General features: G+C 42.5%; 1 protein-coding gene across 3 annotated transcripts in view; it reads left to right on the top strand.

The window, feature by feature from the left end:
• The window catches only part of CGNL1 (cingulin like 1), a 203,022-nt gene that overhangs the window by 60,837 nt on the left and 127,915 nt on the right, over window positions 1-14,270 (top strand). For 2 of the 3 annotated variants that reach the window (XM_069765923.1, XM_069765924.1), the window contains exon 2: window positions 7,357-8,923. In XM_069765923.1, coding sequence (XP_069622024.1) covers window positions 7,376-8,923 — 1,548 coding nt within the window. In that variant the 5' untranslated portion in view covers window positions 7,357-7,375. The remainder of the gene's footprint in view (window positions 1-7,356; window positions 8,924-14,270) is intronic. The other variant, XM_069765925.1, reaches the window with a different exon arrangement.

Below are 14,270 nucleotides of genomic sequence, written 5' to 3'. Positions count from 1 at the left end.
TATGTGTATATATATATATATATATATATATATATATATATATATATATATATATATATAATGTGTGTGTGTATGTATATGTAATGTGTATGTGTCATGGAGTGGGGAGGGCTAAAACTAATATTTGTTTTTATATTGGCTGCTTTGTGTGCTGACTAGTGGGGTTCTGGGTTCTGAGACCCCAGCATCTCGGTCAAAACACTGGTGTGCAGGTTTTGCAATAGTGCACACAGTTGTCAGCTCTTGACTATGGATCTGTCGTGATATAAAAATTTAGTGATGAGCGAATATACTCGTTATTCGAGATTTCCCAAGCATGCTCGGGTGTCCTCCGAGTATTTTTTAGTGCTCGGAGATTTAGTTTTCCTTGCAGCAGGTGAATAATTTACATCTGTTAGCCAGCTTGATTACATGTGGGGAATCCCTAGCAACCAGGCAACCCCCACATGTACTTATGCTGGCTAGTAGCTGTAAATCATTCAGCTGAAGCGATGAAAACTAAATCTCTGAGCACTTACAAATACTCGGAAGGTCACCCGAGCGTGCCCGGGAAATCTCGAGTAACAAGTATATTCGCTCATCACTACTAAAGACTGATAGACTTACCATTGAGCCTGAATACCTCTGTCCACTTTACTTATACGGCAGTTGTGTACTTCAGTGTGCCATTTAGACCGATTTAGTGGTGGTCTCGGTATCCGGACCCCACATAGCAGCAGCATGTAGTAGCCACTATAACATATGAATATTAGCAAGATGCCATCTATCCACTGGTGGTATAATTTTATGGGCCATGTATGGCACATGTCCTAGTAGGACTGCCATTCTAAGATACTTGAATATTTAAGCATATCTCTTGCATATATATTGAACATATGAACATCTGTACATATTTTATAGCAATAGTTTAACATTGTACTATGTGTTAATGTCTTTCATTGCTGTAGCGTTCACAGGGGCTGTTCTCCCACTGACCAAATGGAAGGGAGCTGATAAATTCATGTGTATACATGAATGGTACTTAGCAACTGGAAATATTTGCTAATTTATGAACTTTTCTGAAGGAAGTGCTGTCCACGGTCTACTCCCTTACTGCAGTGGAAAGCTGCTTGCCAAGAGTAAACCATGATTTGACTCCCAAATAAATTGTAGATGATTGTGATTGTGGCACACCTACACATTCTATCATATGGCATTTACACAACAGTCTGCAGCTGGTTTCTAGTATGGCGAGTTCTGCAAACCGGTTAGGCCAATGATCTTCTATGTGACAGTGTTATGTGTGTTTGGAGTCTGCCACGTGCATATTTCAGTTTTAGATTGACCCCAGGCTTGAAAGTGAACGAGGAATTTACTTCTGTGTTAGAGAAGGAGTAAGGCTCTGAGCACATCATTTTTACTTCAATTTTCAAAAGCCGGCATTACTGAGGAATATTGGAGGATATATCAGAACTGGTGCACAGAAAAAGAATAACTTTTGGCAACCAGTCAAATTTTTGATCTCATTCCGAGCACTTTTTAAAAATGAAAGAAGATCTCTGATTGGTTGTCATGGATAACTATTCCACTTATCCCTTTCACTGTGTATTTCTCACCTGACAGACTCCATTTAAGAGCAGGATGTAACTGCAACCCCCCCCCCTGAATAAGCATACGTGAAATGTGTGTATGGAATGCGAGGTGGGCACAGTGATTTTTCCGGTGTGCCTAACCACTGAACATATGTACTGCTGAAATTCACTAAATGGACAACTTATGATGCAGTGCATAGCCACTACTTGAACTAGGATGTGATGTTGCGACACCCACTCTTCTAATGCATGACGACCTGGCCCTTACTTTAGAATCTTACTCCAGTCTCTTAGAGGGTTTGTCCACTACTAAGACAACCCCTTCTTTATTTAAATGTTTGGGGCTGATAAAAAGAAAAAGTCCATTCTCCTCTTCCATGCCGGCATTGTTGGCACTCGGGGTCCAGGGCTCTTGTGTGGTTTTTGTGACACGTGACCCTGGCTTCACTGTCCCTGCCTTCAGATGTTTTGAGCATGAAGAAGTGAGAAATCAGGTGCAGCCCAGACTTCTCTTTCATGTCCAAGACGTCCGAAGGCGGGGAAAATGATGCCAGTGCATCGGGTTCCAAGTGTCATGCAGCTACACAAGAGCCTCAGGACCGCAAATGCCAAAACCGCTGGAACAGCGTTGGCACGGTAGGCACTTGTAAGAATAGGCCATTCTTATTTTTTATTTTATGGCCCCAAACATTTAGATCAATAAGAGATTGGCCTAGTAGTGGACAACTCCTTTAAGACGTGCCTAATTTAGAAATGTGCTCTTCTTAATTAATCGGACATCTGACTCCACCATGCCCCCTCATTAACACTGACGTGAACAACTCAGGTCTTAATGATTTGTGAATAAAGCCTTAACTCTGGATTGTTCCATTCCTCTGTTGGTCCTTCCAGTATTTTTTTTTCTTTTTTATCAAAACCATTTTTGTTGTGACAATCACGATTCCCCAACAATACAGATTACATTCTTGTTTTACATATCACTTAAAATTTATCAATTTTCATGAATGACCTAATTATAAGCATACTTGCATTATATCATGGAATAATCTTGCAATTTAATTGTAAACCAATTATCAAAACCTTACCCCCCCCCCTTAATTAAACTCTTCCCCCATTTAAACTCTTCCCCCAAAACATTCCCCCACTCCCCCTTGTTTGGTATGTCTTCTTTTCCTATGTGTTTGTTTCTTCACTATTCACTGTTGCATTCATTCTTCAGATAATAATGTAATTTCTCCAATTTGATTCTAGGTACCCCTTTCTTAGACACTAAATCTCTAAAAATGTTGTGCATTTTTTGAACCAGTGTTTCAGAATCCACACTGGGGAATTATGTAAAATATAAAGGATAGATGGCATGAGGCACATTTTGATGACATTTGTTCTCTCAAGGGGGGACAATGGTAATTTTCCCCAAGTTCCCACCTTCTTCCTTGTTTTTACTATTTAAAGGGCCAAGATTCAGTGACGTATAATTGTTAACTTCCCTAGTTACTTGAAAACCTAAATATTTTTTTTATTTTTTAACTACGGTACTGGGATTTTTGATAAACTCTCCACTTCAAGATTGTCTTTATTTTCTAAAGGGAAAAGCTGACTTTCCCCAATTAATTTTTAATCCCTAGAATACTCCGAACCTAGCAATTATGTCCATAATCTTCGGAAGACATGCAGATGTATCCCCCACAAACAATAATATGTCATCTGCATTATAATGCGATCAGCTCCTCTCTGCATCCATAAGCAAAACCCTTTATCTCCTGGTGCTGTCTAATAATGCATGCTAATGGCTCTATTGCTATAGCGAAAAGGAGCGATGAGAATGGGCAGCCCTGCCTTGTTCCCCTGAACAGATCGAAACTTTCCGAGGTTTCCCCATTAGCCCTTACCTTTGCTACTGGGGATTTATATAACAACTGCACCCACTTAATAATTATAGGGCCAAAGCCCTCCCAGTAACTTTAAGAATTTACACCTGTCAAAGGTGAGTGTATGTACATTATCTAGGGAGTGCCTGTAGTATCACTGGTTTAGTGAAAAGCGCAAGATATTGTGAGGACGCAGAAGATCTGGTTCATTGTGAAGAAGGCCGTAGAGGGTTGTGGGATCCCGCTTTGCATACCGGGATTTCAAAAGCCCAAAGATTGGGCTTGAGTTTTAATAGAAAGTCGGGTCCTTTTTAAAGGGGCATTAGGGATACTAGTCAGCATTTCTGGTCATTGGTGTTATTTATCGGAATAATCAATCTGTATCTGCCCACTGTCAAATAAAGAGTGGCCGCAGGCTGATTGTAGAAGAGAAATAAAAGGGAAATGGTACAACTCACAAGTCCTAGGAAAAGTTCCTCCAAAAATGGTATATCCTAGAGCAGGTGTGGGCAATTAATATTCTGGAGGGGCCACATGAGACCATGACTGTAGTGGAGGGCCGAACGAAGAATTCTGCTCAATATTAATATTAACATATTGATTAGAAGTGTTATAATATTATTTGTATCAGTTAATATTGAGCACAATTAAGTATGCTGACATCACCCTATATATCGTATGAACGCTGCCACAGCCCCCTTATGTACTGTACAAGCCCTTACATAGCCCCTATATACTGTAAGAGCCCCCACATAGCCCCAATATACAGTACAAGCCCCCACATAGGCTCTCTATACACCGTATAGTATCAGTCCCCACATAGCCTTGTATATGCAGCATGAGACCCCACATAGCCTTATTTCACTTATTTCACCCGCTGTATATAGATATAGAGATATATACAGTGGGGCAAAAAAGTATTTAGTCAGTCAGCAATAGTGCAAGTTCCACCACTTAAAAAGATGAGAGGCGTCTGTAATTTACATCATAGGTAGACCTCAACTATGGGAGACAAACTGAGAAAAAAAAATCCAGAAAATCACATTGTCTGTTTTTTTATCATTTTATTTGCATATTATGGTGGAAAATAAGTATTTGGTCAGAAACAAACAATCAAGATTTCTGGCTCTCACAGACCTGTAACTTCTTGTTTAAGAGTCTCCTCTTTCCTCCACTCATTACCTGTAGTAATGGCACCTGTTTAAACTTGTCATCAGTATAAAAAGACACCTGTGCACACCCTCAAACAGTCTGACTCCAAACTCCACTATGGTGAAGACAAAAGAGCTGTCAAAGGACACCAGAAACAAAATTGTAGCCCTGCACCAGGCTGGGAAGACTGAATCTGCAATAGCCAACCAGCTGGGAGTGAAGAAATCAACAGTGGGAGCAATAATTAGAAAATGGAAGACATACAAGACCACTGATAATCTCCCTCGATCTGAGGCTCCACGCAAAATCCCACCCCGTGGGGTCAGAATGATCACAAGAACGGTGAGCAAAAATCCCAGAACCACGCGGGGGGACCTAGTGAATGAACTGCAGAGAGCTGGGACCAATGTAACAAGGCCTACCATAAGTAACACACTACGCCACCATGGACTCAGATCCTGCAGTGCCAGACGTGTCCCACTGCTTAAGCCAGTACATGTCCGGGCCCGTCTGAAGTTTGCTAGAGAGCATTTGGATGATCCAGAGGAGTTTTGGGAGAATGTCCTATGGTCTGATGAAACCAAACTGGAACTGTTTGGTAGAAACACAACTTGTCATGTTTGGAGGAAAAAGAATACTGAGTTGCATCCATCAAACACCATACCTACTGTAAAGCATGGTGGTGGAAACATCATGCTTTGGGGCTGTTTCTCTGCAAAGGGGCCAGGACGACTGATCCGGGTACATGAAAGAATGAATGGGGCCATGTATCGTGAGATTTTGAGTGCAAACCTCCTTCCATCAGCAAGGGCATTGAAGATGAAACGTGGCTGGGTCTTTCAACATGACAATGATCCAAAGCACACCGCCAGGGCAACGAAGGAGTGGCTTCGTAAGAAGCATTTCAAGGTCCTGGAGTGGCCTAGCCAGTCTCCAGATCTCAACCCTATAGAAAACCTTTGGAGGGAGTTGAAAGTCCGTGTTGCCAAGCAAAAAGCCAAAAACATCACTGCTCTAGAGGAGATCTGCATGGAGGAATGGGCCAACATACCAACAACAGTGTGTGGCAACCTTGTGAAGACTTACAGAAAACGTTTGACCTCTGTCATTGCCAACAAAGGATATATTACAAAGTATTGAGATGAAATTTTGTTTCTGACCAAATACTTATTTTCCACCATAATATGCAAATAAAATGTTAAAAAAACAGACAATGTGATTTTCTGGATTTTTTTTTCTCAGTTTGTCTTCCATAGTTGAGGTCTACCTATGATGTAAATTACAGACGCCTCTCATCTTTTTAAGTGGTGGAACTTGCACTATTGCTGACTGACTAAATACTTTTTTGCCCCACTGTATATATCACTAGTAACATATCTGTATTTCAATGATGCTCCTTTTTATTTCCTTGAAAGAAAAGGCAATCTGTGCACAAGGCATGATAATTGTATGTAGGAGAAACAAGCTAAATAAATAAATAATATAGTGTATACCGTTAGTTAAAATATAGGCGATAGGATTGCTAAAGAGGTTTTCCATCACTATATTGATTAACTTCCTCAGGATAGATCATCGATATCTGACTGGTGAGAGTCCAACACCTGGGACTGCCAGATGAATCAGACCTGGTCTGTAGTAGCCACTTCAGTGTCATTGAGCTGTGTTGTTCCACCCCATGGTGTGCACATTCCGCTGCTGTTGGAGCGGGTAAGGCCTCTTTCACACATCCGTCTATTTCCTCCCGTCGAAATCCGTCGATTTTTGAAAAAACAGGATCCTTAAAATTTTTCTGCAGGATCCTGTTTTTTCCTATAGACTTATTAGCGACAGATTGTGACGGACGGCCATCCGTTTCTTCCGTTGTGCACTGGAACCGTCGGAAAATAGCGGTTCATCGGGCTGAGAAAACGTTCAGAGGAACTTTTTTTTTTTTAATGTCGGAAAATCGCTCAGCGATGGGTCCTGTGCTGTGCGTCGTTGGCTATAATGGAAGCCTATGGACGCAGGATCTGTCGCTGACCGTCAAACACAGGAATCCAGCGACTTATCCCGTTTTTTCATTCGGAGCATGCTTGGAAGGATTTTCTAGTCCGGGAAAAAACACAAATCTCTCTTCTCTCTTCTCTTTCTCTCTTCTCTCGCTCTCGAATTTTATACATTAAAATTCAGGTACTACCGAATTCGACGGATCCATCAGTTTACTGGATGCGTTACATCCATTTGCCAATCTTTTTCCAATGTTCGTCGATATGTCGCGCCGACGCATTATGACGGCCGTCTCAAGACGGAAGTGTGAAAGAAGCCTAAGGCTGCGTGCCCACGATCAGGAATAGCAGTGTTTTACATTACAAGCGCATTGGATGGGATTTAGAGAAATCCCATGCCCATTGTGCTTCTATTTAACACTGTGCAAACTCACCCTTGGTGCAGGTTTACGAGCCACAGCTTGTAAATTTCTGTAGCGGAGACGCTTGTCTCAGCTAGGTATTTTGACCAATTGAAAGTCATTACATGCTGTGAATCTGCATGTACTAACAAACAAGTGTGATAATTAGAACGCAGCATTTTGGATGCAGCGAAAATATGCCGTTTCCTATACACTACTATTCCTGATCGTGGGCACGTACAGTGGATCAGTGGGGCTGTTGAGTGTCAGACCCCCCCACTGATTTGTTAATGATTATTATAGAAGTTCAAATCTCTTTAACTCTCATCTAGATGTATGTAAAATTCCAACAGTTAATGAATTTATTCTTCTTTTTAAGGTGGTAACAACACACAATAATGGATTCCCATTTTGTTTCTAAATATCGTAATCAAGATTCTGGTGTTCTAAACCAACATAAAGAAGACAATAGAAGAAAAGTAAGAAATTCAAAAAATGTAACAGAAGGTTCCTACGGAGTAAGCATTAGAGTCCAAGGCATTGATGGCCATCCATTTATTGTTCTAAATAATAAAGAACGATATGCATCACACAATGTGTCTCTGCCTGAAACAGATTATCTTCCTCAAAGCAGTTCAGTACTGAATTCTAAGAACAGTCAAAATTCCATAAAGGATGTTAATGAGGATTTCCCAGAAAATCCATACAAACCAGTTATTAGTACATCAAATAAAGTGAACTCCTTATGTTCTGGAAATAGCACTGCGGAAATTAAGGATGGACCCCTAAAAACAAACCTGTTAAATTTTCAAAAACATCCTGAGCTTTTAAAACCATATGATCCAAATGGGCATTCATTGAACATAGACAACCATACGAATTCTACAACTACAATAACATTATCTCAAACAGAAAAGGAAAACAAGAAAGATTATATGACTTTTATGTCTCTACTTAAGGGTCCAGCTGTGAAAAATATATCAGCAAACGTGGTAGATGGTAAAGACATGTCTTCCAACCAAGAAAACCACAAGAAATCTCCAATCGAGAATACGAGTATTTTAAGTAGTACTAGTGATATTGGTACTTCCGAGTCTTTTACTTCAAGTAGCGGATCACCATATAGCACAAATTCTACAACCATTAATGAATCAAGAAAGACCAGACCCGATGTTCTCCAATTCAGAAGACAAGATTCTGCCGGCCCAGTTCTTGAGGGATCTCGATCACGTAGGTCTTCATGTTCATCAGCAACTGCAAACTCTTTTAATTCTTTTCAAAAATTTTGGATTGAAGAGCAAGAAGATGCCATCTATGCTGATAATGTTAATCGACATGAAAACCGGAGATATATTCCTTTTATACCTGGAACAGGTCGTGATATTGACACTGGGTGTATTCCTGGCGTTGACGAGTTAATTGAAAAATTTGATTCAAGTATTCCTGTTCAAAGAAGAGGCAGATCAGCCAAGCGGAATAGGATTAATCCAGAGGACAGAAAGAGAGCAAGAAGTGTTGATAGCGCCTTACCTTTTGGCCTTCAAGGCAATACAACTTACCTAAATGAGTTCAGTAAAAATTTGGGGAAATCAAATGAACACTTGTTGAGACCATCACAGATTTGTCAACAGAAATCACACACACAAAATTATAAACTCCCCTTCAAAAGACAAAGCACCACTGGAAGCCTTGCCAACCAAACTGCACCATCTGAAAGTGTCCATAGGCAAAGCTACAGTTCTCTACCATATCGAAAAGACACAAAGAATAACAGAGTAATCTCCTTGGATCAAACTGATTCAGCCTCCCTACCAAGACAAAGTAGAAGCAATGGAGATATTACAACAATGACATCCACTCTAAAGTTACAGAGCAGAATTGCTGTCCTGTCAGACGAGGAAAAAAACAGAAAGGTGAATGCACACAATTCAGGTCAAAGTGCACAGGTTAGTGCTAATATTTGCATTTAATGGATAATGTATTTAGGATATTTGCAGTTTTGCTTAAAAAATGTATGTGAAGGGAAAAGCCAGCATGATATACTTCAGAAATTGACTCCAGATACTACAGTCAAAATAATTGTATTTTTCCAGGGAGCCGCCGACTTTCAGTCAAACAGGCATGTTTGTAAACAAGCCCCATCACTTGGATTGACCGGCTGCTCGGCAGTGCAGAGCCGGCTGTCAGTCAAAGTGCCAAGGCATGCTTGCAGCCACCAGTCACAGGGCTGTGAGTGATGACTGTAGGCATGCCTGTAAGACTGAAATCTGGTGGCTTCTGGTAGGAATAAAGGTAATTTTCTTCCGGATGCTGCACTTTCAGTACATTGGCTGGACACCTTCATAACATTTTTATCCTGAAGGTAAACCCTTTATCTGGAGTTTAATAGCGTTATTCGACCTTACAGATTCCCTTTCACTTTAAAAAGTATCTCCACCAAAAATACATAATTTATTTGTTGTTAAGTGCAGTCTTGAAAAAACCTTAATGACAGCTACAATCCTCCTCTAAAATCAGGAAGCCAGTACCTGCAATCTTGGTCTTTTTTGAAGCCAACAAAAAAGTTCTGCCACTGGGGATATGGAAGCCTACCCTTAACCCCTTAGTGACAGAGCCAATTTGGTACTTAATGACCAGGCCAATTTTTGCAATTCTGACCACTGTCACTTTGTGAGGTTATAACTCTGGAACGCTTCAACGGATCCCGCTGATTCTGAGATTGTTTTTTCGTGACATATTGTACTTCATGATAGTGGTAACATTTCTTCGATATTACTTGCGATTATTTATGAAAAAAACGGAAATATGGCGAAAATTTTTAAAATTTTGCAATTTTCAAACTTTGTATTTTTATGCCCTTAAATCAGAGAGATATGTCACGAAAAATAGTTAATAAATAACATTTCCCACATGTCTACTTTACATCAGCACAATTTTGGAAACAAAATTTTTTTTTGTTAGGGAGTTATAAGGGTTAAAAGTTGACCAGCAATTTCTCATTTTTACAACACCATTTTTTTTTTTAGGGACCACATCACATTTGAAGTCATTTTGAGGGGTCTATATGATAGAAAATAATGAAGTGTGACACCATTCTAAAAACTACACCCCTCAAGGTTCTCAAAACCACATTCAAGAAGTTTATTAACCCTTTACGTGCTTCACAGGAACTGAAACAATGTGGAAGGAAAAAATGAACATTTAACTTTTTTTTGCAAACATCTTAATTCAGAACCATTTTTTTATTTTCACAAGTGTAAAAACAGAAATGTAACCATAAATTTTATGCAATTTCTCCTGAATACGCCAATACCCCATATGTGGGGGTAAACCACTTTTTGGGCGCACCGCAGAACTTAGAAGTGAAGGAGCGCCGTTTGACTTTTTCAATGCAGAATTGGCTGGAATTGAGATCGGACGCCATGTCACGTTTAGAGAGCCCCTGATGTGCCTAAACAGTGGAAACTCCCCACAAGTGACACCATTTTGGAAACTAGACCCCTTAAGGAACTTATCTAGATGTGTGGTGAGCACTTTGAACCCCCAAGTGCTTCACAGAAGTTTATAACGTAGAGCCGTGAAAATAAAAAATCGCTTTTGTTTACACAAAAATGATCTTTTCGCCCACAAATTCTTATTTTCACAAGGGTAACAGGAGAAATTAGACCACAAAAGTTGTTGTGCAATTTCTCCTGAATACGTCGATACCCCATATGTGAGGGTAAACCACTGTTTGGGCGCACCGCAGAGCTTGGAAGTGAAGGAGCGCCGTTTTACTTTTTCAATGTAGAATTGGCTGGAATTGAGATTGGATGCCATGTCGCGTTTGGAGAGCCTCTGATGTGCCTAAACAGTGGAAACCCCCCACAAGTGACCCCATTTTGGAAACTAGACCCCCCATGGAACTTATCTAGATGTGTGGTGAGAACCTTGAATGCCCAAGTGCTTCACAGAAGTTTAGAATGCAGAGTCGTGAAAATAAAAAATATTTTTTTTTCCACAAAAAAGATATTGTAGCCCCCAAGTTTTTATTTTCACAAGGGTAACAGGAAAAATTGGACTGCAATAGTTGTTGTCCAATTTATCCCGAGTACGCTGATGCGCCATATGTGGGGGTAAACCACTGTTTGGGCGCACGGCAGAGCTCGGAAGGGAAGGAGCGCCTTTTTGGAATGCAGACTTTGATAGAATGGTCTGTGGGAATTATGTTGCGATTGCAGAGCCCCTGATATACCTAAACTGTAGTAACCCCCCACAAGTGACCCCATTTTGGAAACTAGACCCCCCCAAGGAACTTATCTAGATGTGTGGTGAGAACTTTGAATGCCCAAGTGCTTCACAGAAGTTTAGAATGCAGAGTCGTGAAAATAAAAAATATATTTTTTTTTCACAAAAAAGATATTGTAGCCCCCAAGTTTTTATTTTCACAAGGGTAACAAGAGAAATTGGACCCCAGAAGTTGTTGTCCAATTTATCCCGAGTACGCTGATGCCCCATATGTGGGGGTAACCCACTGTTTGGGCGCACGGCAGAGCTCAGAAGGGAGGGAGCATCATTTGACTTTTTGGGCGCAAAATTGGCTGTCGTGTTTGGAGACCCCCTGATGTACCTAAACAGTGGAAACCCCCCAATTCTAGCTCCAACCCTAACCCCAACACACCCCTAACCCTAATCCCAACCTGATCCATAATCCTAATCACTAACCCTAACCATAATCACAACCCTTACCCCAAAACAACCCTAATGTCAACCCTAACCATAACCCTAATCAAAACCATAAATACAACACACCCCTAATCCTAATCTCAACCCTAACCTCAAACCTAACCCTAATCCCAATACACCCCTAATCACAACCCTAACCTTAACCCTAATCCCAAACCTAACCCTAATCCCAAGCGTAACCCTAATACCAACCCTAATCCAAACCCTAACCCTAATCCCAGCTCTAACCCTAACTTTAGCCCCAACCCTAGCCCTAACCCTAAGGCTACTTTCACACTTGCGTCGTTTGGCATTCCGTCGCAATCCGTCGTTTTGGACAAGAAACGGATCCTGCAAATGTGCCCGCAGGATGCGTTTTTTGCCCATAGACTTGTATTGCCGACGGATCGTGACGGATGGCCACACGTCGCGTCCGTCGTGCACTGGATCAGTTGTGTTTTGGCGGAGCGTCGGCACAAAAAAACGTTCAATGAAACGTTTTTTTGTACGTCGCATCCGCCATTTCTGACCGCGCATGCGTGGCCGTAACTCCGCCCCCTCCTCCCCAGGACATAGATTGGGCAGCGGATGCGTTGAAAAACTACAGCTGCTGCCCACGTTGTGCACAATTTTCACAACGTGCGTCGGTATGTCGGGCCGACGCATTGCGACGGCCCCGTACCGACGTAAGTGTGAAAGAAGCCTAACCCTAAATTTAGCCCCAACCCTAACCCTAAATTTAGCCCCAACCCTAACCCTAAATTTAGCCCTAACCCTACCCCTAACCCTACCCCTACCCTTACCCCTAACCCTACCCCTAACTTTACCCCTAACCCTACCCCTAACCTTACCCCTAACCCTAATTTTAGCCCCAACTGCTGTTCTCCTGCCGGCCGGCAGATGGAGACAGATGGCGGGCGCACTGGGCATGCACCCGCCATTTTCTTCTGCCGGTGGCCAGGAGGAGCAGCAAGAGGATCCAGGGACACAGGTGAGTATTGTAGGGTCCCCGAATCCCCCTATTTCTCTGTCCTCTGATGTGCGATCACATCAGAGGACAGAGAATTACACTTTACTTTTTTTTTTTTTTTTTTTTTGCGGTCGCCGGTAAACAGTTAATTACCGGCGATCGCAAAACAGGGGTCGGGAAAACCGACCCCGATCATGCTCTTTGGGGTCTCGGCTACCCCCGGCAGCCGAGACCCCAAAGATTCTCCCGGTGCCGGCCGGCGGGCGCACTGCGCATGCGCCCGCCATTTTGAAGATGACGGCGCCCACCGGGAGACACGAGGAGCATCGGGGGAGCTAGGTGAGTATTGGGGGGCCACCTGGGACTCCTTTTCTCTGTCCTCCGATGTGCGATCACATCGGAGGACAGAGAAATTAAAAAAAGATAGCGTTTTTTTTTTTTTTTTGCGATCGCCGGTAAACGGTTAATTACCGGCGATCGCAAATGCGGGGTGGGTTAAAACCCCCCCGAATCATGTTCTCTGGGGTCTCGGCTACCCCCGGCAGCCGAGACCCCGGAGAAAATCGGCCTCTGGGGGGCGCTATTTACTTTTTCCACAGCGCCGTTAATTAACGGCGCTATGGTTTAAGTACCCTTAGCGGCCGCCGTTAAAAGGCGTATCGGCGGTCGCTAAGGGGTTAATAATAATAATAATAATATTTATTATTATTATTATTATTATTATCTACTATATAATTGTCTAAGGGTCACTTCCGTCTGTCACGGATATTCATTGGTCGCGGCCTCTGTCTGTCATGGAATCCAAGTCGCTGATTGGTTGTGACAAAACGCCCTCGACCATTGCCACGACCAATCAGCGACGGGCGCAGTCCGGCGGTAACATGGCCGCTCCTTCCTCCCCGCAGTCAGTGCCTGCTCCATACTCCCCACAGTCACCGCTCACACAGGGTTAATGCCAGCGGTAACGGACCGCGTTATGCCGCGGGTAACTCACTCCGTTACCGCCGCTATTAACCCTGTGTGACCAAGTTTTTACTATTGATGTTGCCTATGCAGCTTCAATAGTAAAAGGATCTAATGTTAAAAATGCTTTAAAAAAAAAAAAAAAATCATATACTTACCTTCTGCCGCCTTTCCCGCCCCTCGCGACGCTCCGGTAACCGCTCCATGCAAGCGGCAGGTTCCGGTGGCAAGGATGGTATGCGACAAGGACCCGCCATGACATCATGGTCATGTGACCGCGACCTCATCACAGGTCCTGCGTGAGAAGGACCTGCCATGGCGTCATGGTAATGTGACTACGTCATCACGGGTCCTGCGCTACCAACCCTGGGACCAGAAGCTGCCGAGTGCACCGAACACAGGCGACATGACTACAAGGGCTCCCTCGGAAGGTGAGTATATGTTTACCCTCAGAAGGTGAGTATATGTTTATTTTTTATTTTTAACCTGTGACATACGTGGCTGGGCAATATACTACGTCACTGGGCAATATATTACGTGGCTGGGCAATATACTACATGGCTCTGTGCTGTATACTACGTCACTGGGCAATATACTACGTAACTGGGCAATATACTACGTGGCTGGGCAATATACTACGTGGTTGGACAATATAC

This window comes from Ranitomeya imitator, chromosome 4 (assembly GCF_032444005.1).
Source record: "Ranitomeya imitator isolate aRanImi1 chromosome 4, aRanImi1.pri, whole genome shotgun sequence".
In the NCBI taxonomy this organism is placed as follows: Eukaryota; Metazoa; Chordata; class Amphibia; order Anura; family Dendrobatidae; genus Ranitomeya; species Ranitomeya imitator.
Note: the sequence above shows the minus strand (reverse complement) of the source record. Positions and strands in the feature narration are given on the sequence as shown.